Raw genomic sequence first — 26,509 nt, 5'->3', positions numbered from 1 at the left:
TACTGTATAATAATGTAATAATGTTACACATGAAAAATTCAATGTAATAATGTTACACTGTAATATTCAATGTAATAATGTTATACATGAAAAAAACGTAATAAATGTTATTATTCTATTTATGCATTTAGTACATGACAAAAACCACTAACAACCAGACCTTTGAAAAATGTGAAATAGTCAAATATTTGAAACTCAATTTATAATCTTAATATACTATTTTCTTCTCAAGCACAATTTTCTTCTCAATTCCTGATGGACAAGTGAAACTCTCCCAAGTCCTTAAGCAGTTCTAAGGATGGCAGCCAACACTGATTGAGTACTTACTATGTCCAAGCACTCTTCTATGTGTCAAGTCGTTTTATCCTTACCACAGTCCCATGGGGCATTATTATTATTTTAAAGAAAAGTGAACTGAGGCACCAGGAGAGTTACGTGACTTTCTCAAGGTCACATAACTCTCAGAATCCAAAGTCCCCTGGTTCCTAGGCCTGGTATTTGTCCCCACAATGGTGACTGATGCCACCAGGGAGTGGCTAGCACTTTTAACTTTCCTAAGGGGACTCACTCAAATCTGTTCTCCCCTCCATCACAGTGAGATGGCAATGGGGCCAGTGGGGCCCGTTCTCAGGGGACCCCACAGCTGTCCCAGAAGTTCTTTCACTCCCATGCAGCCCATCCTGCAATTGTGGTCCCATCAGTGCCAGCCAGGTGAGACCAGCCATCCAACACCCCCTCTGGGTGGGCTCCCTTGCCAAGGATAAAGTAGAGGCAGAGCTGGGACCAGGATCCAGGCTGCCGGTGTCCAGTCTTTAAGATCAGCCAGGCCGGCCACCTTCTAGGAGAAAAGACATGCTCTGTTCCGTTATGGCAGATGGACGCGCCTGCTTAGGCCAGGGAGTGTCCAAGGAGCAGCCTGGTCACTCCTTATCTTGGTTGTCTGAGTGTCCCAAGGCCCTCAGTGACAGCGTTGTCACTGTGGGGCCAGGTATGACCACAAACCCCATTTTACAGCAGGTGCAGAGAGGGTAAACTGAGGAATGGCATCAGTCCCAGCGCCTGCACCTGGGCACGTGCACCCAAGCCCTTCCCACCGGAGGGACACAAGACGTTCCTAGGCCCACCGCCCAGCGCCTTGCACACAGTAGGTGCTACACTCTTCTTGAATGAAGAGCCGCATCTCCAAGTCGTGTGCGTCATGAGGGGAGACGCCACCTGGAGAAAGAGCCCAAAGGGGCCTGCTCTGGGCTTCACACTGGTGCACGCTCCTCTAGGGACGCTGAGTCAGAGCCGGCGGACGCGGGCACAGACTCAGGGAGGGGAGGGGGCGCAGAGTGGAGGAACGGTGACCGGAGAGGGGAGGGGAAGGGAGGGGTCGAGGGGAGAGGAGGGGCGCGGCGAGGGAAGGGAGGGAGGGGGAGCAGATTGGAGAAGCGGAGACCGGGGAGGAGAGGGGAGGATCGTGGGGAGAGTGGAGGATCGTGGGGAGAGTGGAGGATCGTGGGGAGAGGCGGCGTGCGGCGGAGTGAGGGAGGGTGCGGGGAGGGGGCGCGGCGCGGCTGACGTGGGTCGGGGTCGGCGCGGCGGGCTGTGGCCGGCGGCGGCGCGCAGAGACACAGCGATCCGAGGCGAGGACGAGCCGGCGCCGCGCCCGTACCTCCCCGCACAGCCCGTGCCGTGCGACCCACGAGCTGCAGCCGCCGCAGCCGAATCGAGCCGCGTGCCCTCCACGCTCCAGCAGCTCCCAGCGCCGCCATGGCCCCGGCCCTCTGGCCGCGCCTCGGCCGCATCCTCTGGCTGGCCTGCCTCCTGCCCTTGGCCCCGGCTAGGGTGGCTGCAGGTAAGGCGCTGCGCGAGCCAGCCGCTCGCCCTCCCCGAGTCGCAGCGCGCCCGGGGCCTCGGGGCGGTTCCGGGCGGGCGGCCTCGCCGGGAGCCGGGGCTGCGGAGGTGGCGCCGTGCGCCCTGCGCGCACCTCCCACCTCCCCGCAGGCCGCGAGCTGCGGAGCGGAGCACGGCCTGCCGGGCGCCGCGCAACCCTCTCCTCTGTCCCTTCTCCCCTCTCCCCTGAAGTCACCGGCACTTGAGGGGGCTCCCCGCGCCCTCGTTCCTGCTGCCATCTCCAGATCGGCCTTGCCCTAGGGACCGCGCGGTGGCCGGCGCATCCATCCCGATGTTTGGAAACCTCGCAGCCGCTGGAGGTGGGGGAGGACGCTGAAGGGAGTCTGGGAATGCTCGGGGTCGGTCTTCTCGCCACAGCCCCCAGGGAGCGCTGCCAGGTTGCCCGCGGAGCAGCGTTTTTGCCTTAAAATGTGGCCTTATCCAGAGAGGCTTTCTACCCTGCTTGTGTTGACTTCGGGGAGTATGCGATTTTAGCGCCCAGGAGGCCGGTCTGCCATTTCCTCTCTGGGAGTGATTTCCAAAATGGACCCGGAGCTGGTTCCGCTGGGTCCTACCCGGTGTCCCCCGGATCGTGCTTCTAACATCCCCACCTCCTCAACGCCCGAAGGCCAACACCCACTTTTCTGCCCCATTTTGGCGACAAGAAAGGACCCAGGGTGGAGAGTTTTAAGGGGACAGTTGGGATGTGGGCAGCTATTGGTTGGGTGTTAAATATTATCCAATATTTTCATGACCCCCCCCTACACCTTAAAAGAATGGTAGACAGAAGAAGAGATCTAATGCAAACTTGTGAAATAAAAGCCACAAGGTAAAATAAAAAACCTGCATCTTAAGGATGAATTAAGGGAATTTTGTGGGAATTGGCTTGGTCAGGAGCATCTGCTTGCCCCTGGAAATGGGGTCTCTTGTCCATTAGGTTTACATGTGTCCAGAAATTATCAACGCGGCCTAAATTGCCAAAAAAAAAACGGTGTGGAGGGTTAATTCTTTGGAAGTCATGTGTGGTTCCTAGCCTGGCCTATTGCACCCATGATACAGTCCAAATAGCTGGGAATGGGGTTGGGGAAAACTCACAGGAGAAAAAGAGAGATTCAGAAGCCCTTTCCACCCTTCCCGGGTCTGGGTCAGCCTGCACGACATGCTTCCTACACCAGGGGTTGAAGTCAGAAGTCCGTGTCCTGGACCGTTCATTAATTCCAGGTTGTGTTGTCCAGACTTCAGAGGTACCTTGGGAAGTGTTTTGGGCTGTGTACCTGTGCAGTGACAAAAGGCTGATGTAGCCCTTTTCTAGACTGTTCTGGGGCCCTACAGGCTGTGTGGTCAGGGAGAATGTGCATGCTGCAGGTGGAAGCCCAGGGAGCCTGCTGGTGGACATTCTTCCACGGGTCAAACTTTGTGGCCGCTGTCACTTCACTTTTTGCTTTGGCCCTTTCAGCTCTGGGTCACTGGGGCACCTGTGTGGTCACTGGGGCACCTGTGGCGCCCCTAAGCCCCTGACTGGGCTGCTCTGTACTCCAAGGCCATGTCATCTGGGCTCCCAAACTTGGAAAGATGGATTTGCATGGGTAGGTAACCAAAGCTGGGCTTGGTTCCTTCAGCCACAGGTGGCAAAGCCTTCCCAGTCCATTTCAGCCTGGATGTTCTGGACGCTTTCTAGGCCCTGAGGACGAGGGGCAGCATCACCCGGGGGCTGTGAAATACCTGCTTTTTAAAAACAAGCCTGAGAAAAGTGCCCTTGGAGCCTCTGGCGTCTGGACAGGTCGGGATGGGGGGCGCTCCCAGGAGCTGGGCCAGTGTCTGCTGCAACATTGGCTGTAGCGACATCCCCTCCCCACCCCCACCCCATCCCGCCTCCTGGCTGAGCTGGCTGCCCTCCTGATTCTGTTCCCCTGGCAACGGATCTGCGTCGTGCTGACATGCGCCTGTCTTGCTGCAGACGCTGGATGGCCATTAGCATGCAGCTGAATGTCCCTGCCACCTGCCAGCCTCACTGTGGCCCACGCTCCTCTCCTGGAGGGTGTGGGCAGGAGCAAGAGAGGGAAGGGAGGAGATGGCCTCTCCTCTAAGCACCTCTTTCTGCAGCAGCCTGGCCAAAGGCTGCCTCCCAGCCAGAGGGACTCAGCCTAGGGCAATGCAGATTGCTGTGTGGTCCCCGGCAGTAGCATTAGTCCCTGGGGACCTCTGGGGACTCAGGTCCTTCAGTGTAAAATACATACTGTGTTTTCTTGGAGAAACTTACGTGTCTGGAATTCTCTCTTTGGGATTAAGGTGCTGCAGGTCCCTTTTGCAATGCTAGCCCAAATGACTTTATAATCCAAAATACGGCCCCAAGGAAAGGGATTCACAACAGGGAACGTGTAACGTGGGTGAGCGGAAAGGCTGGAGCCAGAGTCCCCAGTGGGGGCGGGCAACATCGCCGCAAGGCAAATGGGGTGCAATTGAGGACACACTCGCTCACCTCCCGGTTTTGCTGAGTCCAGCAGGTCTCTCGTGAGCCCCCTAAGAACAGGGAGCACATCCTGTACTTCTGGGTCCCCCCAGCAGCTGCGGGTTGGGGCTCAGTCCATAGCACTTGGGTGAAGAGTTTCCTGGGGCAGTGCCATGTGGCCTGGTCCCTCTGCCACACCCTTCTCTCCAGGTGCCTCTCCACAGCATAGTGTTGAAACCCTACTATGTGCCAAGCACCTGGCTAGGCTTGGGGGAGATGGGGATGACCCTTGCCCTGCCCTCAAGGAGCTTGCAGTGCAGTGGGGGAGATAAGGAAACCTTTATCCCAACCCAAGATTGTGACAACTGTGTGCTCAGGCTGTTGGGAGAGTGCCGAGGAGGTGAGGTGGGGGGGTGTCAGGGAGGGCTTCCTGGAAGAGGTTATATCCACAGACAGATAGGTGAAGAAGAGCAGTGGGGACAGTGTGTGCAAAGGCCCTGAGGCTAGGAAGGACAGAGTATGTTGGGGGGGAACTGCAGGTGTTAAAGGGTTAAAGCGACACCATGGATGTACTAAAATGTGAATGTGGTCTCCCTCCACCCTGAGGCCGGCCCATGATCAGATTAACTGTGCAGGAAGCTGCTCGTTGGGGTGGCTGAAATTAGGGCAGGACTGGAGGCCAAGGGTCACATTCAGGATGTATCGGTAATCCATCCGGATGGGGCTGAGTGCTACCTTAAGCAATGCTGGTAGTAATGGAGAGGGAGAATTAGTGGCAGAGGCCCGGGGGTTGATTCTTGGGACAGCTGGTCCTCTGACCCGGCAGAGAATGATAGGTGAAGAGAATGGTAGGTTTGGGAGGGGAGAAATCCAGGGGGTCTAGAGCATCAGTGGCCAACACAATTTTAGATGATGGAGGAGATGATCTATATCTGTGCTATCCGGGAGAGCTGTGGCTGTTGAGCGCTTGAATTGTGGCTCTAGTGCAATGGAGGGACTGGAATTTTAGTATTATACATTGAAGTGATTAACTTTGATTAATTTAAATTTAATTGCATGTGGTTAGTAGCCATTGTATTATTGCTCAGTAGAAATGAAGTCTGTGTTTCTGGGTTCCATCAGCATTTAGGAGGTACTGGAAGCCAAGGGAGGGGGTGTATGTTGCCAGGAAGTGGGGTGGGAGGGAGTAAAATGAGCAGAGGGGGGCTTGGGGGCCCTCCTCCCTTCCTTCTGCATCACCTCTTCTGCCCAGGTGTGCACTGTTAGACATTCTCTAACCTCAGGCCCTTCAGAAGTCTCACCTGAAAAAGAAAATTACAAATCACAGGAAAATAGTTACTAAGACGTGCAGTAGTGCTATTGACAAGACTGAAGGGTTCTGGGAATTAAGATGTGCCTGCTTGAGGGATTATCATGCAAATAGTGAAGTTCACATTAGTGCCACTGCAGACATCCTTTCTGATGTATTGTCAGGTAGAAATAAAGTAATTCAAAATTGTGTGCAGAGGCTGATTCTGACTACATTTAAAACTTCCGTGCATGAAAAAGAGCTGGAGGACAGCAATATGATAGCAGCTGTTGTCTCTGGGGGGTAGGGTAATAGGACACTTCTAATATTCTTTATGCATATGTATTACTTTTATGATGGAAACAAATCTGATTTTTAAAATCTTACCTTCTGAGTATGATGAAATCTGCAGCTATCTAAAGCAGGTGAAGAATGACTTAGGAAAATGCCTATGATACAGAATTGAAAAAACAGCAACAGCAATGGAATATAGAATCTCAGAGTAGGCAGCATGTAAAAGAATAGTAGGAAATGACCCAATATAGTAAGTGGTTGTTACTATTTAAAAAAAATTTTTAAATTTTATACCTTTCTCTATTTTCAGATTACAATTAGTCTTACCTTCAATGTGTTGGTCAGATGGGGAGTGTTATTGAAAAGGCCTCTTATTTGGTCTCCATTCCATGTGCTCCAGGCCCTATTCTCTGCTTGCAACCTAGAAAACTAATTCCTGGGTTCCCTGTAAGAGCTGCATCCCCAGTATTTCAGTTCAGGTTCCCCAAGGAGTTGACCCAGCTGGAAACACAGAGCTCCAGCGTTGGCCCCTGCAGGAATCCTGGAGGTTCCCTAGAGCAGTGTAGTCCAGTGGAACTTTCCGTGATAATGAAGATCTGTATCCACAGTGTCCACTGTGGTGACCCTTGGCTACACGTGGCTGGCCCTTGAAATGCGCCAGCGCAACCGAGAAAGTGGGTTTTAAGTTTGTTTCACTTTAATTGACGCTTAAGGAGCCATACGTGGCTACCATATTGGACAGCTCAGCTCTAGAAACTCTCACCTTACAGATTTACAAACTGAGACCAAAGAGAAGGGGGCTTGGCTTGGATCACAGGGGCCCTTCCTCACAAGGCTGGCCTACCACCATCAAGGTATTAGGCCTTATCAGGGTCCAGACTCAGCTTTGTGTTTCCAGCTGGAATTTTGTTTCACATGTAAAGGTTAGTCCAAAAGAGTGGGCGATGGGGGGCATTTCTTGGCATCAGCTGCGGTGGCTCCTCCTGTGACATGCACTGGCCATCATTTTAACGGCTAAGAAGCCGGGCCAGGTCAGCATACACATGCTCTGTAAGCCCCTGCTTGGCTGGCATGAAAAATAAAACAAACTGGAGACACGGGAAAGGGTGTGGGATTTGGAGTCAGTTGGGCCTGGGTTTGAATCCCAGCTGGGCAATGAACTAATCGTATGACCCTTGGGCGGGTCACTTGACCTGCCTGGGCCTCAATTTCTCCACCTGTAAAAGAGACTCACAGAAGCCGGCCCAGAGGGTGGCGGTGGGTTTCCTGGCCACGCCCCTTCGTGAAACGCGGTCTTCGTTTCTGGGTTCCTAGGCGTGTATGAACTTCACCTCACCCCCGATGGCCCTGCCACCACGGGGGCAGAGGTGACCATCACGGCCAGCCTGGTGGCCGATGACAACGGCAGCCTGGTCCTGCCCGCCAGCACCCGCCTTTACCGCTTCCGCTGGATTCACACCCCGTTGCTGCTCACGGGGAAGACAGATGAGGCTTTCAGCTCCACCATCCGCGTCGTGGGGAACGTGCCCGGGGACTTCCCGGTCTCCGTCTGGGTCACCGCCGCTGACTGCGGGATGTGCCAGCCTGTGGCCAGGAGCGTCCTTGTCCTCCCCATTACAGGTGAGGACCTTTCCTACTTCATTTGTCTTCAGACTCCTGGCTGGTAATCACATAAATGCAGATTAGACCCATGGTTCCTTCGCTGCTGTCAGTTAACAAAGGATCAGAAAACGGTAATGCGCACTGCTGGCAGGGTTGTGCTGAAATGGACACTTAAAGTCCATCTTGCTACTCGGGTGTAAATTAATACAACCTTTTGGAGAGCAGCTGATACATATGTATCAATGGTTATAAATTATTTTAGTCTTTGGCCTCTTCTTTCTCCTTCTCTCTCGCTCTCTCTCCCTCTCTCCTCTCTCTCTCTCTCTCCCCCTTCTCCTCCCTTCCTCCCTCCCTCCCTCCCTCCCCTCCCTTCTCTCTGTTTCCAAGAAGTCCCTGCTTTCTTGGAGTTTACAGTCTATTAAAGAACTTATCTTCAGGAAATAAACCTCCATTTGGGTAATGGTTTATGCACGAAGATGTTCATCACAGTTTTTATAATAACAGAAGAAAATAGAAACAAGCTAAGTATGCAACCATAAGGGGACTGGCTAAGTATACTGACACAATTTGTATAATGAATAATAATGACCTTTACAAAGAGTTTGTTGTAGCCTGGGGGAGTACTCACGGTTGTAAAATTTAAAAAATCAAAACAAAATTCTATAACCAATTTGATCAACTGTGTTTAATATGTGTATACCTTAAATATGTACACACGTATACTTTGCAATTCCTCAAAACATCAACAATGCTTGTGTTTGCGTGATAAGCAGTTTCTTTTCTTTTCATTCCACTTTGCAGCAATTTCCAAATGAGCTTTATTGAGCACACCTCACTTTCTGCTTAAAAAATCAGCTTTTAATTTTTTTTTTTAGAGGAGGCAGCCTGGAATGGTGTTCCTCACCCAGCCCAGCACATGGGGTGTGGACCTGCAGTCAGTAGAACTGCTCATTTTTTCTAGGCTCATCTAATACTTTGAAGTATTTCCCAAGAGTTGCTTTCAAAGCCTGTGCATTTCCTGCTGGTCCTGGGCATCTTTTGTGCCGGAAAGTTCAGGGTCTTGGTGAAAGGGGTTCAGGAGCAGAGCTATGCATGTAACACATGAAGTGAGTCTTCACCAGCGTCCACGAAGGGGGCATATGCCTCTGTGTTCGGTGACCTGCAGGGCCCCCTCTTGCCACCACCTGGCTGTGACAGCCAGGAGGTCGGGTTGGGGAGAGGCTGCCCTGCCAACTGGCATGTGGCTCTGCCCTCCTCCACTTCAGTGGACTCACCCTCCCGTGGTCTCTGTCCCAGAGTTCCTCGTGGGGAACCTCGTTGTCACCCAGAACACCTCCCTGCCCTGGCCCAGCTCCTACCTCACCAAGACAGTCCTTAAAGTTTCCTTCCTCCTCCACGACCCCAGCAACTTCTTCAAGACCGCCTCGTTTCTCTACAGCTGGGACTTCGGAGACGGGTATGTCCTTATCCCCCCTGATGCCCCAAAGTCTTGGCTCATGGCTGGTGGCCCTGTCATCCCAGGCGGGGTGCTCTGTACTCTCCCATCTTCACCTTCTCACTCTCTCTCACTCCAAACATGCCTTGTACACCTGCTCTGTGCCAAGCTCGGGGTCCACAGGGACCAGTGTGAGCCAGTAATGGGACCTGCCTTCAAGGTGCCTGCAACCTAGTAGAGGGGTCATTTGTGCCCAAAACAGCCCTTTAAGGCTGGTCAAGGTAGGTATATTTTTCTCTGTTTGACTCTGGAGGGACCTGGCCAGCCAATGACACACGCTGTTATACTCACATGGTAGAATTCAGGTGTTCCAGCTTCATTCTCCTTACACCTCCTCTCCAGACAAGCCAGTTGCGGGAGGCAGGTCGGGAAGTAGGGGCCGGTCAGGCAGATCTGGAAATGGGCAAGATCCTGCGTGAAGAAAGCTACAGAGCTACTGAGAAGTAGCAAAGATTTGTTTTTTAAATTTGTTTCATTGAAGTATAGTTAATTTACAATGTTGTGTTAATTTCTGCTGTACAGCAAAGTGATTCAGCTATGTACATATATACATATATATATTCTTTTTTTTTTTTTTTTTTTCGGTACGCGGGCCTCTCACTGCTGTGGCCTCTCCCGTTGCGGAGCACAGGCGGCCATGGCTCACGGGCCCAGCCGCTTCGCGGCATGTGGGATCTTCCCGGACCAGGGCACGAACCCGTGTCCCCTGCATCAGCAGGCGGACTCTCAACCACTGTGCCACCAGGGAAGCCCTATATATTCTTTTTCATATTCTTTTCCATTATGGTTTAATCACAGGATATTGAATATAGTTCCCTGTGCTATACAGTAGGACCTTGTTGTTTATCCATAATATATATAATAGTTTGCATCTGCTAATCCCAAACTCCCAATCCATCCCTCTCGCACCTGCAGAAGTAGAAAAGATTTGAGTAAATGGGTATGAACACCATGTCCGGGATGGTGAGTCTTAATATTGTAAAGATGTCCGTTTCCCCCCAGTAATTCTTTAAGTTTAATGCAAACCCAATAAAAATCCCAATAAGAATAATTTTTGGAACATGACAAAGATTTTACAGTTCATCTAAATTTTGTGTATAAATACAGTTTTACGCATATGTGCACATACATATATACATATACGTCACGTATATACATACATATATACATGCATGTATACAAATACACGTATATGCTTATATATATATTATATATATGGTTTTATAACATAGAGAATATTTGTCTCAAACCAGGGTACAGCCTCCATATTTATTAGGGGCATTTATTTTCACGTTAAAGAAAGTTATATTCACTATTTCTTTCTCTTTTGTTTTTTTCTTTGGTTGCACTGCAGCCTGCAGGATCTTAGTTCCCCGATCAGGGGTCGAACTCAGGCCCTTGGCAGTGAAAGTGCAGAGTCCCAACCACTGGACCACCAGGGAATTCCCTATTCACTATTTCTATTGCAATTGAACATTTTTGACTAGGCAATGAAATAAAATAAGAAAAGTAAATGAAATATAAATGTAAAGGAGGAGACAAAAGTCATTGTACACAGATGACAGTACTGTTTACCTGGAAAACACAGAAGACTCAACTGAAAAATCTTAGACCTAAAAAGATTTTAATAATGTGGCTGGTTACAAAACAAAGATTCTTAGCTTCTCCATATAATGGCAGTCGAAAAAATCTTTCATAATATTTATAAAAATGGACAGAATAAACTTAGCCTAAAATTGTAGGATTTATGTGAATAAAATCATAGATTGTACTGAGAACCTTAAAAAGACTTGAAAAATGATGAGAGAATTTCTCAATATTGTAAGAAGAAAGAGAAATGATCAGAAAAGCAGAATGATGATGAATGGTGATGGGGAAAGGGGCTAGAAATACATACATAAACGTATTTAGAAAGCTACAAATAATTTTCAGCAAGAAAAGGCAGCTCAATGGAACAGAATAGAAAAAGCAGAAAAAAACCCTAAGTTTATATACACATATAGTGTATGATAACAATGTTATTTCCAGCCAGTGAATAAGGATAGATTGTTTGATAAATGATACTAGGGTAGCTGGTTAACTGTTTGGGAGAAAAATAATCTAATCCCTAACAAAAGCTATTCCAGATAGATTTAAAATAGTAAACATAATGAACCAGGACTAGATTGGGATGTAGATCATCCCCTGAGATTGGATAGTTTGGCAGTGGGGAAGGCATTTCTGTAAATAAAAGGCAGAAACTAGAATGGAAAAAATGCTAAATTTGGCATCATCAGATTTAAAATTTGAAATGGAAGAAGTAAATCAAACCAAAGGATAAAGGTTAAACTGGGAGAAAATATTTGGAAGATAAGTAGTAGGTAAAGGTTTGATAAACTTCATATATAAAGAGCATCAACAAATCAACAAAAATATTTTATTGTTACTAGAATTCCTTTTTTTTTTTTTGCGGTACGTGGGCCTCTCACCACCGTGGCCTCTCCCGCTGCGGAGCACAGGCTCCGGACGCGCAGGCCCAGCGGCCATGGCTCACGGGCCCAGCCGCTCCGCGGCATGTTGGATCCTCCTGGACCGGGGCACGAACCCACGTCCCCTGCATCGGCAGGCGGACTCCCAACGGCTGTGCCACCAGGGAAGCCCTAGAATTCCTTTTGAAGTGATTCAGGTAATTGTAGGGAAAAAGCATGATGTTACACACTTAATATGTTATATCATAACCCGTGATGGAGGTATGACTCTTCCTGTTTTTCAGATGAGAAAAGTAAGGCTTAGAGTTACGTAAATAGGAAATCTGGAGCTGAGATTTAAAGCCAGATGTGTGTTAACTCCAGAGTTCATACTTCTCCCCTCCCCAGATTGTCCTTGTCTAACACACAGCCTTTCCCAGTTTCCTGGCTCGGGGTGCAGAGCACTTCCTGGCAGGTGACAGGCACCTGTTGCTAGGAGTTCTCCTACCTGTAACTTACAAATACAAAGACAACCAGCAGCCACTCTACCAGGTACAGCTGACCTCATGCCCTGGCTGGCTCTGGAGACTGATGCTGGGATGCTGTTTTTGCTTGCAAGGCGTTGGTCTGAATGTGTCACTGTACAACCACTCTAAGAGGGCACGTGAGTCACTTCTGTCATCTCCTCCCTGTCACCTTATAGCACCCAGATGGTGACCAAAGACGCTACAGTCTATTATAACTATTCCATCGTTGGATCCTTCACTGTGAAGGTCAAGGTTGTGGCGGAGTGGGAGCAGGTAACACCGGACGTCGGGAAGGGCGTTCTGCAGAAGACGGGCGACTTCTCCGCCTCGCTGAAGCTGCAGGGTGAGTCTCTGCAGGGGTTGGTGTGGGTTGAGCATTTGGCCCATCAGGGAGCCCTGGGTACCACTCCTTCCAGGGCTGGGTCACTTGCAGATCAGGGTGGCTCCAGCTGGGCACTGGGCTGAGCTCGGATGCACAGCCTCTCTTCTGTTCCCCTGGCAGCCCTCTGAGTGGGTCTGTCATTCCCCGCTTCCAAGAGGGCACTGCAGGCCATGGAGGAGGTCAGGTGGCCACCAGGTGGCAGAGCCCAGACACTGCTGTGATACTCCTCGTTCCCGGCTACATCTGCCTCCCGTCAAGGACCGTCCTGTCAGGGCTGGGACAGCCTCAGTCGGCTGCACAGGGAGGGAACAGCCAGACCTGGCTTTGGCAAGAGGGGGTGCTGGGGCAGCTGCAGCAGATTTCTTGGTCGTGCTAATGGGGTGCTGCTTCCCCCACCCCACACACGGAACAGATGATGCGGGGAGGCGGTGGTACCCTAAGTCAGCCCCAGGTCCTGCTCACCAGGGCCCTGCTTGCTTCCTCCGGCTCCCGCACTCTAAGCTGGCTCCAGCACCTGCTGCTGACAGGGAGGCAGGACCCGGGTATGCCCCGGATGTGACCTGTGACCTGCCCTTGGGGAGGGCCAGGAGGAGGACGGGGTGACGGTCACACAGCCTCGGGACTCCACGAGCCCTGATACAGCTGTCGTCAGCCACCAGATATAATGAGGTCTTCTCTGCCTTTCAGAAACCCTTCGAGGCATCCAGGTCTTGGGACCTACCCTAATTCAGACCTTCCAAAAGATGATAGTGACCTTGAACTTCCTGGGGAGGTGAGTGAAGCCCAGAGCACACTGCACATGACCCGTGGTCCTGCCCGCACTCCCCTTCCGAGGCTCCTGACCTTTTGCTCCATCCCTGAGGGGACCCAAGTTAAGGAGCCCATGGAGGGATGATGCCACCCTTGACTGTGCCACGGGAGAGTCACAGGCATGGCTCCATTCTCAGGGTCCAGAGGAGGGAGGAGTGGGCTTTTGGGGCTGTCGGCAACATGGGCATCAAGGCAGAGGCAGGTGAGCGACCACTCCTGTGAAAAGACCCGTGTGTGACTTGGGCCTGCTTTCCAGCCCCCTGGAAAGCAGGCCATCTTGGGTAGGACCTAGCTCAGCTCCTGCCACGAACACCATCAAGCTGAGTTTGTAGTAAGTGACGAGATGAGGAGATGCTGGGTGTGTTCTCCCCACAAGGGAGCCCCTCTCTGGGGCCACTGGGATGGACGGGGCTGCAGAAAAATAGTGGTCAGGGCCCAGCCCTCCAAGGACTCTAGTGGGGAAGACCAACCCCACCCAATCCCCCGACAAGGGGACACGTCAGGGGGAAATGAGGCTAGACTGGGAGTGGGCAAAGTAGCCAAGGAAGGAGGAAGACAAGCCAAGGGGCTGGAGGTGGCTCCTGACGCTTTCAGGGGGCTTTGGAGATAAGAGCTCAGTACTTAGAGAGCAGAGGGGGAAACTACTTGTGCTTGGTAGACCTGATCGTTGAAGTGGCATGAGTGTGTGTTTTACTCTGGTCTAGGTCGTGTGAGATAGGAATGCTCACTTGGAATTCTTTTTACGGACCTGCATTTTCCAGATTCTGAGCCTGTGCTGTGGCAGGTGGATAGTTTGGAATGCCCTCACCCCTTCAAACCTGTCAAAAGCCGACTTATCCTTTTAGGGCCTACTCAAATGCCACCTCCTCCAGGAAGCCTTCCCTGACTTCCTCATTAAGAACACGCTCCTCCGTCCCCTGTGCTTCCACAGTGCACCAAGTGCGTCACTGGGGCACTCATTCTGCCTCCTTCAGCAGTCTGTGTATGTCCCTATTTGCCTCACTGACCCCCTCGGAGTCCCGAGCCATCTCTTATGTACCGTTTTGTTCCCTGGAGGCCAGGGAAGCTGGGTGTTCTGTCCTGGAAAGGACACTGAAGTTCATGACTGCCTGGGCTTTCCTGGACTTAGTGTATGCTCACACTCCTTGCTGAGCCATTGCTAAAAAAATGCCCCCATTTCCCTGCAGCCCCCCTCTGAACGTGTGCTGGCGTCTTAAGCCCGAGTGCCTCCCGCTGGGGGAAGGGGAATGCCACCCTGTGTCAGTGGGCAGCACGGCTTACAACCTGACCCACATCTTCAGGGATCCTGGGGACTACTGCTTCAGCATCCAGGCCGAGAACATTATCAGCAAGACGCATCAGTACCACAAGATCCAGGTCTGGCCCTCCAGTAAGTGACACTTCGCCTCTGCTCTTACAGAGGCAGCAAAAACCAGTCAACCCTGCCACCACCGCCAGTGTGCTGCCACCAGCCAGCTCCACCAACAGCCATCAACATCAGTCCCAACAACACAAGCATCATCAATAACCCTACGGTCCCCAACCAGCGCCACTGACTGACCACCCACAGCACTAGAAACTCTGTAGTGCCACCAACAACTGCTCTAGCCCCCACCACCAGAACCCCTCAGTTCCACCACCACCACCCTCCACACCAGCACCACTAGCAGTAACGACAGACAGCTCAGCTACTGCCGGCTAACTTGCCCAGCGCCACTGCCACCATCACCACGTGCTACAGACAGTTCTTCTAGCATCTTCAATAGCCAGAGACGGCGCTGCCGTTGCGACCACCCTTACCACCATCAGCACTGCCGTTAACACCCCTGCCACCAGCCCCTGCACCGACCACTTGGACCAACACCATCCATCCCGTGCTACCCCAGCATCATCCCAACTTCAGCTCTCCTGTTGCCACCACCACTGACAGTGGTCAGTGTCTCTCCATACGTTAACCACTGCCACACTTGTCCCCAGCACGAACCCTCCCTCCTTCACTGCTATCACCGCCACCCCATCACCTCCATCTCGGCGCTGTTGCCGCCACTAAAACAGGCATCTCCAACGGTGACGGTGCTGGACTCACAGGGCTGTTGTGAGTCTCCCAGGGAGGGTAGGCAGCTCAGAAAGTGTGCAGTACAGTCTCTCTCGTTCATAAGGGTGCCCAACCATCGCCCCTGGAATACCCTTTCCCAAACACATCATGAGGTCCTGCCACTGGCTTACAGCCACAGGATTGGCTGATGACAGCATCAGGTCCTACCCTTCATTTCCGGGGGTGGGGGGGCCTGTTCTGTGACCCCAGAAAAGAACTTTCTTATGTAGAGGAGAAAGTAGGATCCCAGAACCCTAGAGATGGTCTTTCACATGCCCGGCCAGGTTCCATGCCATACAGAACAAAAGGGGACACCCCGCCAGCTGCACTCATCCCTGAGGTTGGCCCTGTAAGTGCACCAGATGCTGTCACTGCCCCCTCCAGTCTTTCCCGTCCCTCTGAGACCCTGAGCAGACACCACTCTCCGCTCCTGGCCCCGGCTGATGTTGTGGGCCAGGCAGACTCTGTGACCTGTTGGCATCATCGGCAGCCTTGGGCCCCACTTCCCCCAACATCTCCTGGGCACTGAGTGTCTGGGATCCCTCTGAATTCTGCAGAGAAAGACAGCACTACAGGTAGTCAATGCCGCCTTTTCTTGAGAGACAGATCCTCATGGCGTATGGCGGTGGCTCTACCAGGAGGAGGGTGGGGGAGTAGAGAGAAGGAACCCACACTTGCTGATCGCCTGCCCTGCACCTGCCTCACCTGGTTGCATTCCCGTGGCAGCCTTGTGGGTCAGTATTGCCATCAGGTCACTGGTCAGAACCAGGATTCGAACCCAAGACCCCCTGGGCTCTTCCTGCTCTGCCATGCTGCTTCTTGGTAACAGGATAAGGGAGTGAGCCCAGAGCTGCCAGAGGTCACAGGGCTGTTTGGGTGTCCTCACAACTTGGCTTTCCTTCCCCAGTGCAAGTCACCCAAGAGAGACCAAGGAGGAAGCTGCTAGGTCTTTCATGGCATAGGCTCGGAAGTTGTACGTCATCACTCTGTCTCATGCTGCTCATTGGGAGCAGTCCACGCTCTGGTGGGAAATTTAGTTGCACCCCTTGAAAGTCACTCTCAAGTAAAACTTGAAAACCCTCACATACCCCAGCTTGGTTTTTGTGAAATCCTGGATTTGCCTGTTGGGGTTGCCTAGTTGGGATGCATGAACACGAGGAGGAGAAAAGCTCTGGTGGGCTGTGTTCTCTCCCCTGTGTCATCTCCTCCTGAAGGCTAGTATTCAGCACCAACTACCCAGGCTCGTGACTTTAGCCTGTCTCACTCCCAGGCATCCAGCCTGCTGTCTTCGCTTTCCCGTGTGCCACACTCATCACCATGATGCTGGCCTTCATCATGTACATGACCCTGCGGAACGCCGCTCATCAGAAGGACATGGTGGAGGTGGGTGCTTGGTGGGGTGGGGGCTGGACTCCTGGGTCCTGACAGGAGAGGATATGCGGAGAGGGCAGGGGGGGCTAGACCAGGGAGCCTGGAGGTGGTCTGGATGTCAGAGCAAGGCCCTGAGGCTGGGGGTAATGTGCCCAAGATGGGGCCCGATTGATGATTTAGCTGCTTGCCAATGTGACTTACCTCCTTCTATGCTAGCCCTTTGCTTGGCAGCCGTGCCCATGAGCTGGTAAGGGAGAGGGCAACCGAAAGCAGGAAAGACCCACAGAGCAGAAAAGCCAAAGGCACAGGGAAGCGCTGCATGGCTCCAGAAAGGTGTTTCTGTGCACGCTGCCAGCAGGCAGCCGAGCTCAAGGCCACCTAGCCAGGCAGCTGAGCTCCTAAGGCCACCTAATGGGACTCCCAGTGGGCGGGCGGGTGATTGACCAGTGGGGTTTTGTTCACCATAGGTGGCTGATTTTGACTTTTCCCCCATGTCTGACAAGAACCCGGAGCCGCCCACTGGGGTCAGGTGCTGCTGCCAGATGTGCTGTGGGCCCTTCCTGCTGGAGACGCCATCCGAGTACCTGGAAGTTGTCCGCGAGAACCACGGGCTGCTGCCGCCCCTCTACAAGTCTGTCAAAACTTACACAGTGTGAGCGCCCCCCGCCCCCGACCCGGTTTCAGCGTTAACTGACTGCTGACTGGGAGTTTCGGGCAGGGCGGGGCAGGGTGGTGCACGCTGCCCAGCAGGAGGGGTTCATGTGTGCAGGGCTGTCCACCCTGGACGGCCGTCCATTTTTACAGTCCAGCTGCCTCCACAAGCCCCCCTCCATCATACCCCCTAGCCATCCATCCATCCATCCACCTATACAGTTGTAAGCCCCTCTCAGTCAGTCCCACTGCTTGGCTTTGAAGAGGCCTCAAGTGGGGCTGCAACACCAGACGTGGTCCTTGTTCTCTCCTAAGTGTGCCTGGCTACTCCTCGTCCATTCCTCCCCTATTGGCACATTTGCTGTCTATCTTGGGTTCACAGTTCCCTCCCCCAGGCAGCCCTGCCCAGGTCAGAGAGCTGGAAGGAAGGTCACAAATGGATAATTTAAGGCTGCATCACAAAAGGTCATACATACAGAGACAAGCGTGCACACACGCCACACAGACATTTCAGATGATTTCCTCTGTATCAGTTAGGTGGTTGCTGGGATGTACCCTGAATCAGCACTAAAATGAAATCTGACCTTTCCCACGTGGCCCTGACAGCTCCTGGGCCTGGCTCCTCCCTTTGTGTGCTGTCCCTGTGGCTACTGGGTCCCTTTCTAAGGACACCCTGTTCCCTCTCTGCTTGCTGGGGGTCGGGTGGGGGCAGGGCTAATGCTTTGTGAGTGCAAAGTGCTTTATAAATAGCACCTTCTTTTATTGAGTCCGTGTTAAACTTTCATTGAGGAAAAGGCTTTGCAGCCAAAAAAGAGTCAAGCCACGGGGACTTGGGTACCCGGAGGGGGAGGGGATAGTGTTCTTGCCCCCCCAGCTGCTCCCAGGGTGGCCTTGAGAAGGAAGAGGCAGGACTGGATGGAACCCGGGGCGGGGGACCAGCCCACTCCTGTTTTTTTGTTGGCCCAGCAGCCTGGGGGAGGCAGAGGATGTGCAGAGAGTGTGTTATGGGTGCAGAGGGAGACCACGATTAGGCCCCCATCGAACTGTGCAGGATTAGGGAGCAACCTGGGCCTGCCTGGGGAGGGGAGGCAGGGCCGTGGGGGCTGAGCTTTGTTGCTGTCATCGTTTGCTCTCAGACTTTGTGCTGAAAACAGCGTTTCCCACTGTCGTGCAGCTCCTACTCATGAAATACTGCCATTATTGCCGAATAAAGCTTGTGTGCTCTGAGTATAGCCAAGCATATGCCAGGTGGCCCGAGTCTCTTTCTTTTCCGTGCGTGGATGTTTGGGCCTTGCAAGCAGCAAGAGCATTTCTTGGATGAAGCGGGACGTCCCGTCGTGTTCTCTGGCAAGTGCCCTGGATGGAGCCACTGGCTACGACCTCAGGCCTGGGTCAGTGGTTTGGGTCAGTGGTTCTCAAACTGCCTCTTAGGCTGCATCATAGACAATCTGGCTCCTGAGGGCACCCCAGGTGACTCCAATGTGCAGCCACGTCTGAGACTCTGGGGTGGACTCCTGATCAGAGGGGGATGAAGGGCACACCTGGGAACTTGGAAATGCAGATCCCTGGGCCCCATGCCACACGTGAATCAGCTCCCGGGGAGGGGGCAGCCCTGGTGCATCAAGTGTGAGAACCTCCCATCTCCAGCAGGGCTTCCTGAACTTGGATGTGATGAGAGTCACCGGAGGTCCTGTTAAATGACATACCTTCACGCAGGGCGTCTGGAATGGGCCCTGGGATTCTGCATTTCTAACGAGATTCCAGATGCTACTGCTGCTGCCGGTCCCAGGACCTCACTTCGACTTGCAAGGCTCTGAGTCTACACCCCTCCTGAGCTCTTTTTCTTCTATAAGTGGTTCAGGATTTTTTCTTAATTGCCTCTGCTCTCCTGTCGCCCCCACCACCCAGCACGCAGCGGGTGTGCCCCAAGATTTGAGGAGCTGGACATAGGGGTGAATAGACCCTGACCCCACCCCTGCTGTGCCACCCTGGAGGCCCCACTTTCAACGAGCAAAGTCATTTAGGGAACTTTCTTGGACTTCAGCGTCGCTGGCATGTGGGCTGGATACTGCCACACACACCTTTCCTCTGGCCTCCCACCCAGGGGACAGCTATGTCATGGTTCAGGGCGGGAAGGAACCTGGGTATAGCAGGGCACCCTCACGCCCTGGATAACTGGTTAGAGGATCAAATGAAACCTTGAGTTACTTTAAAGTATTCTTAATAGACAAGGACAGAAAACATTTTAGAACCACTTCCTGCTGGCAGAAGACACAGCTCCCCATCTCCGCATGCCTTCAAGAGAACCAGGATAAAAAAATCTCAACTCACCCAGAAGAATTTAAAAGTGGAGTTTCATGCTGTAAAGGCAGCTACATCTCTGCAAAAATGGGGGTAATCAGGTGTTTGCCTCACAGAAGTTAAAAAAAAATTTAAAAAAACAACAACAAATTGTCAGCCACATTTAAGAGGTTGGGTAGAAAAGAACCCTTGGGATAAAAAAACACCCCCAAAAACCTGAGAGCTGGAGAAGGAAGCTCACTTTGCCAAGCACAGATGCACCAGCTGCAATACAGTTCAGCAGAGTATTTGACTTGCAAAGTTTGGGAGCACGCAGGCTGTTGGGCAGTCGGCTGGGTCAGGCAGCAGAGTCAGGCACTTCCAGGCTCCCTCCTAACCCCGGGCAAGGACACCTCCCAGGGCAGTGCTCACTGATTTGCTAGGCTGTCTGGAACGTTCCTCTGGAGGATTGCAGGAGGTTTCCAGAGCTGTAGCCCAGGTGAGGAGCCTGTAGGGAACTCACTGTATTTCCTTACCAGCCCCTGGTCACTGGCCCATTCCAGGCCTGTAGCAGCGAGTGTCCAGCTCTGTCCAGCACAGCTACATCTCACCTGAGCATCCTTGTAAGCACCGTCATGATTCTCTGTTAGCCTGTCCCACAACCACACCCCAGGTCCAGATGGCGGGAGGGCTGGGCCGCTATTCCCACCAGCCTACAGTTCCAGGAGGGACCAGATTGTTGCTGATGAGAGGCTGTGGGTTCCCATGACCACAGGGTGTCAGGAGCAGAATCAATTGAATGTATTTTTGCCGGTACCTGATAAGAGCCATGTTTTCCTTTAAGAAGCCCATCACCCTGGACATGCTCGGGTGTTTTGGAAGGGTTCTGAGGGTTTAAGCCTGATAGGATTAAAGTGGGTGTCCAAGGAAACGTACATGAACTCACCTATACTGGGTTGAATAGTGACTCCCCCTAAATTCATGTCCACCCAGAACATGTGAATGGGACCTTATGTGGAAATAGAGTCTTTACAGATGTGATCAAATTAAGATGAGGTCATACTGGAATAGGGTGGGCCCTAAGTCCGATGACTGGTGTCCTTACAAACAGAGAAGAGACACAGACAGGCCACGTGATGGACCCAGAGGTTAGAGAGATGCATCTACAAACTAAGGAATGCCAAGGATTGCTGGCCACCCCAGAAGCTGGAAGAGGCTCAGAGCAGATCGCTGTGTTAATACGCTCCTGCTGCCATCACAAAGTATCACAGTCTGGGTGGATTAAACAACAGAAATAAATTTTCTCACAGTTCCGGAGGCTGGAAGTCACAGATCAAGGTGTTGGCAGGGTTGGTTTGGTTCCTTCTGAGGCCTCCCTCCTTGGTGTGTAGACGGCCATCTTCTCCCTGTGTCCTCACCTGGTCATCCCTCTGTGTGTGTCTGTGTCCTAATTTCTCCTTCCTATAAGGACACCAGTCAGATTGGAGTAGGCCCACGCCAATGACCTCGTCTTAACTTAATTACCTCTTAAAAGGCCTTATCTCCAAATTCAGCCACATTCCGAAGTGCTGGGGGTTAGGACTTCAACTGATGAATTCTGGAAGGACAAAATTCAACCCATAACACCTTGATTTCAGACTTCTGGCCTCCAGAACCGGGAGGGAAGAGATTTCTGTTGTTTTAAGCCGCCCAGTTTGTGGTGTTGATTTCCGCCGCCCCAGGAAGCGAATACACTTTGCAATGTCTATCCTGGCAGCTCTCTCAGACTCTGCATCCATCCAACAGGAAGTCCTTCAAAACAGATCCAGAATCCAACCACTTCTCCCTGCTTCCGCTGCCACCGCGCTCCCTGGTGGGGCCATCCCCATCCTGTTGGCTTCCACTGCCCCTCATCTCACCCCAGGTATGTTCTCAGACCCACACGAAGTCCATGTCCTCTACCCAAACCCTTCCATGTCTCCCAGCTCAGGGGCCTTCCAGGGGCCTTCAAGGCCCACACGACCTGGCCCTCTGACCTCACTTGCCTCAGCTTGGTCCTCCTCAGGGCTTCCCTAGGGCCGTTCCCCCTGCCGGGAGCTTTTCCCTACACATGCCTGGGGCTCCCTCCTTGCCTCCTTCACATCTGCTCCAAGGTCACCTGCTCAGTGATACTGACCCTGACACCCCCCACCTCCCATACCCTACGTCCCTTACCCCCAAGAGCACTGATCATTTGCTAACATACTATTAATTTTACTAATTTGTTTATTTACTCTGCCTCCCTCCATAAAATAAAAACTCCAGGAATGAAGGGACTTTGCCTACTGTGTCCAATATTTCTATTTCCAGCACCTAGCATAATGTCTGGCACATAGTAGGTGTTCATTAAATATTATCGAGGAAAGGAGGAGAAATGCCACCTCCCCATTCAAATGCATGGCCTGGCAATGTCTAGGATTTAGGAGAGGAAAGAGAAAATGCTGAGGAAAGGACTCAGTGTCTCCCCAGATTGTCCAGAAGGACAAATGGCATGGAAGCCCTGGTTTGGGCCGTGTGGTGATGTCCAGGTGACAGAAGGACCACTGTCTGGGGGTGTCCTTCCCTGCCCGGAGGACCTGAAGCTGCCCCAAAGTGTGATGCATTCCGGAAACCAGCTCTGGTGCTTGTTCATCATCAGAGTGGGAAGCCCCTGGCTGTCTTCTGAGGATGATGCCTCATTCCGTGTTGGGGGGGGGGGCGGTCAGAGGGTAGTGGGGAGCCAGGCTGTGGAGGGTACAGCAGGGGCCGAAGGAGCAAGCTGGGTTGGAACCTGGCTAAGGGGCTGAGGAGGGACTGGGGCCACCAGGCAGGATCCGGGCCAGGGGCTCTTAACCTGGGGTGCCCGACCCCCAAGGGATCCATGGAGAGAATTCATGAACTTGGATGGGAGAAATGACATCTCCATTGTTACAAACCTTTAATCCAATCGAGGCATTTCCTTCCACCATAGTGGCCCCAAATGGCAGTGTTGTCAGCAGTTCCTGTGACTTTGCCATCAGTAACAATCAAAAATATGTTCACATCACACTCCAGTTGTGCATCTCTCAAAACGTCATTTGTGCTGATCATGTGTTCAAAACTACCGTTGCTGTTAGACTTGCTTGTGGATCTTATTTCACTAAGCACATGTATTACAATTGCTATTTTGATAACTGGTTTCCTTTGAAATCCTATTATTTAATATTATGCTTTTAAAACCATTATTCTGATGGCTTCATCTGACTGGAGGGGGGCTCATGGTACCAAGAAGGCTATCAGGCCCCTGTAGCTGTTCTCTGGGGAGATCCTCAGGGGCACAGGGGTGACAGGAGACTTTGTTTTCTTCGGGCCAGAGGGAAGGATCCTTCCCTGGGTATCTGACCCAGGAGACCAGGGGCCAGGTCCCCACAGGCCTGCAGTGCTCAGTGCAACCAGCAGGTGGCAGCCCCGCCCAGCCATGCTTCTGCAGTTTCCTCCTAGTGCTGGCTGCGGGCACCACAAGAATACAGGGGACACGGATAGCGTGGGTCCTGGCAGCTGTGGCACCCACAGACGCACACACCTGTGCACGCGCCACATGCCTATGCACGCTCACACTGACAGCTGGAGAAGCCTACCTGGGAATCAGCTTCCAGAACATCCTGGCCCTTCCAGGACAGAAGGCATTCCCAGGACTCTTGCCTTGGGAAGTCCTTTCAGAAGAGGGGACCCCCTTTGTTCTTCCTCACCTTTTCCTTCCCTGATATCTTTTCTGAGGCGTCCACAGGTCAGCACAAGCCAGTAACTCCAGCCACAAAAATAATCTAGTTGCAGCCAAGGTAGGGAGTGGGTGGAAGAAGTGGAGATCTGAGGTCTTGCCCAGACCCTGGGCAAGTGACTTAATGTGTCCAAGCTCTAGTTTCTTTGTGTTGCACAATTTGTATAAAGAGTGAACTCTTACAACTCAACAACTATATGACAAACCACTTAATGAAAAATGAGCAAAGGACTTGAATAGACATTTCTCCAAAGAAGACATACAAATGGCCAATAGACACATGAAAAGATGCTCAGTACCATTAGTCATCAGGAAATGCAAATCAAAACCACCCTTATTAGATACCACTTCACGCCCAATAGGATGGCTATAACAGACAACACAAAACACAAAGCGAAACAGAAAATACTAAGTATTGGCAAGGATGTGGAGACATAGGAACGTTCGTACACTGCTGGTGAGAATGTAAATGGAAGACAATTTGGCGGTTCCTCAAAAAGTTAAACACAGAATTACGCTATGACCCAGCAATTCCACTCCTAGGTATACACCTAAAAGAACTGAACACAGATACTCGGGTACTTGTTCACGAATGTCCATAGCAGCACTATTCACAAGAGCCAGAAGATGGAAAGAGCCAACATATACATCAACAGAAGAATGAATGAACAAATTGTGGTAATACACACAATGGAGTATTATTCAGCCTTAACAAGGAATGAAGTACTAACCCTGCTACAACAGGGATGGACCTCGAAAGTATTATGCTCAGTGAAAGAAGCCAGCCACAGAAGGCTACACACGTTGATATTAAGTGTCCAGAATAGGAAAATTCATAGAGACAGAAAGCAGATTGGTGGCTGCCAGGGGGTTGGGTGGGGGAGGGAGGAAGGGGAAGGGATTGTTTAAAGAGTAGTGGGTGTTCTTGGGGACAGTGAAAAAAGTTTGGAAACTACGGAGAGGTGGTTGCACAACATTCTGAATGCACTGAATGCTACTGAATTGTTCACTTTAAAGTGAGCAATTGAATGTTATGTGAATTTCATCTATTTTTTTTTCAACGTATTTTTTTTTTCCAACAAAATAAAAAGAACGAATGGGTGCATTTTCCAGGCAATCATTGAGAGAACGTTCAGGCAGCATCGACAAACCCTGCACAGGGGCCCAGCAGACCCCGGACACACACCCTTCTTTCCCGGCACGCTGGGCACATTTCAAAGTCTGAGTCAGTGGTGAGCTAGGATTGTAGGGGCCGCTGGCAGCAAGCGGTCCCGGCGCACCTCGCAGGGGGACGCAGCCATTGCTTTCTTTTCATTTTCTTCCCCGAAGCCCCGGTGTGCTTCCAGGAACGGGCAGCAGGGGGTGCTAGAAGCCAGCTGCAGAGCAGGGAATGAACGGCCTGACCACCCCTCTAGACTCAACTGCTCCAGTTCAGGCTGTAGTTTCTGGCTGGTCACCACACCCCCAGACTCCCAACGAGTGTGGACCGGCACCGCAGGCTTCTGGCTCGAAACAGGTGGGATCAGCTCAAAAAGCTCAAGGGCTCCCTACAACCTTTAACACCAAGTCCAAACTCTCCGCCCTCAAGCTGCTCCCACTTCTCTCTCCAGCCTTATTCCCTATAGTATGGATTCACCCTTTCCCCACGACGCATGTGGTCTAAGCACGACCCCCCGCCCCCCCTCCGCTGCTGTCAGGGCTCACCTTCATCCATCTGGCACGTGTGCACGATGACCGATGCTGGGATGCAGCCGCCAACCAAGCGAACCCGGCCTCTTGGGGCCTCCCTTCCTGTAGATGACCAACATCCGGCCATAAACCACGGAAAGAGCCACCAGCTGTCAGGGGCTGGTGCCTCTTCTTCATGTCCTGCCTGGGGAACACGCCTGAAACCTGCCCAGTGGCCAGCATGAGGCCAAGTTTCCTGACTCCGGCCCAGACCAAAACCATGAGAGCTCTGGTGACCATGTGTGGCTCTTCCGGCAGAAAATCACAAGGCTTCCCCGGGAGATGCTCCAGGATGCTGAGCTCGAGGGGGTGAAGCAGCAACTAGCCCAGCAGTGCCTCATTAGAAGCATCAACATAAGCTCTACCCAGGACGACTGACGCGCTTCTGCCTGAGAAGTTTTTAGGAAAACTGTTTTTTTAACAGTTATTAGGAAAAAGGTTATTTTCCGTGATCTATTTATTCTTCTGTTTCACCTTGGACACAATGAACATTCTTGCTACCTTCAGCTTCAACCCACAAACGACAATAGTGTCCTCACTCTTGACAATGTTGGATTTTACGGGAGCCTTGAGCTCCTGGGAAACGGCAGAGGTTAAAGGGACCCCACCCCTGCCCCACACTTTGCGTTGGGGAAAATGGCTTATTGCAAAGACCCACCCTTCTCCGCCCTCCCCCCGTTTGCCTGTGACAACACAAGGCTAGATGCAGATGCTCCAAAGCCCTTTTCTTTGCCTCATAATGATTACCTGAATTGCTTGTCTCCGCTGGCCGATCCTTTTGAACAGAATCTCTCTTCCTGTCTCCGGATTTATTTTTATTTGATGTGCTTGGGAGACAGCTGCTGATAACTCAATGGAAGTTTCAGGAGGTCTGAGCAGGTGATGTCAGAACCCTGCCCACCCACCTTAGGTTCTAAACAGGAGCTTCCGTTGTTGGGGAGAAGTGCTTTTGTGTCGAAACAGGCAACGGTGCTTGATTCCTGGGAACACAGCACAGCGGAGCTGCATCCACCCTCTCCCACCCCCCATCTGCCCTGGTGGCCTGGCCCAGAACAATGCCCTCCCATTCAGCATTCGCCCTAAAAGCCAGGAAGCAGGGATTGTCTCATGCAAAGACCTGGAGGCAGACTAACGCAGACGCCTGCTCTTTTCTGGGAACCCAGAAGAGGGAAATTAACAAAAAGAAAACATAAATGAATTACTCAGTGATTTCTCCTGGTAAGTAGTTTGCACAAGTTTGCAGAGCCGGGCTGAGGCGGCGGGGCTGGGATTTGACTTCCTAGCTTGCTGGCTTCCACCCGCCCTGGTGGGCTCCCCAGCTGTTGGTCCTCAGGCTTTCAGAGGGGCCCACCTGTCCCAGGTGTGGCCAGGATGGAGGTGGAGCTGCAGGGACCGACCACCAGGGGACACCAGGGCTCCAAGGAGGGGGAAAGGAAGGCCCCTGCTGCTGGGCGGAAA

General features: G+C 52.1%; 1 protein-coding gene and 1 long non-coding RNA gene across 4 annotated transcripts; one reads left to right on the top strand and one right to left on the bottom strand.

Moving 5' to 3' along the window:
• Nucleotides 1–1,475: 1,475 nt before the first annotated feature.
• On the top strand, nucleotides 1,476–18,531 carry TMEM130 (transmembrane protein 130). Of its 3 annotated transcripts, none has more exons than XM_030846001.2 (8): nucleotides 1,476–1,840; nucleotides 7,224–7,529; nucleotides 8,808–8,967; nucleotides 12,157–12,323; nucleotides 13,050–13,134; nucleotides 14,360–14,562; nucleotides 16,538–16,650; nucleotides 17,106–18,531. In XM_030846001.2, exons 1-8 carry the CDS (start codon nucleotides 1,756–1,758, stop codon nucleotides 17,292–17,294), a joined length of 1,308 nt encoding a protein of 435 aa, XP_030701861.1. In that variant the 5' UTR covers nucleotides 1,476–1,755; the 3' UTR covers nucleotides 17,295–18,531. The 3 variants fall into 3 exon arrangements, with proteins under 3 accessions (XP_030701861.1, XP_030701862.1, XP_060140737.1); XM_030846002.2 differs by having other exon boundaries at nucleotides 1,478–1,840; nucleotides 17,142–18,531; XM_060284754.1 differs by lacking the exon at nucleotides 1,476–1,840 and adding an exon at nucleotides 2,043–2,198.
• Nucleotides 6,773–25,117, bottom strand: LOC115846816 (uncharacterized). Its single transcript, XR_004037080.2, has 3 exons — nucleotides 25,028–25,117; nucleotides 9,298–9,399; nucleotides 6,773–7,569 (listed from the first exon to the last, which is right to left on the bottom strand). It is a non-coding gene; the product is annotated as an uncharacterized lncRNA (long non-coding RNA).
• Between the last annotated feature and the right edge of the window lie 1,392 nt (nucleotides 25,118–26,509).

Source organism: Globicephala melas, chromosome 15 (genome assembly GCF_963455315.2).
Source record: "Globicephala melas chromosome 15, mGloMel1.2, whole genome shotgun sequence".
NCBI classification, from domain to species: Eukaryota; Metazoa; Chordata; class Mammalia; order Artiodactyla; family Delphinidae; genus Globicephala; species Globicephala melas.
Note: the sequence above shows the minus strand (reverse complement) of the source record. Positions and strands in the feature narration are given on the sequence as shown.

Coding starts and splice junctions, on each gene's coding strand:
- TMEM130 (XM_030846001.2), top strand. CDS start 1,756: ATGGCCCCGGCCCTCTGGCCGCGCCTCGGCCGCATCCTCTGGCTGGCC. Junction 14,563..16,537: donor GATCCAGGTCTGGCCCTCCA/GTAAGTGACACT, acceptor TCTCACTCCCAG/GCATCCAGCCTGCTGTCTTC. Junction 16,651..17,105: donor ATCAGAAGGACATGGTGGAG/GTGGGTGCTTGG, acceptor TGTTCACCATAG/GTGGCTGATTTTGACTTTTC.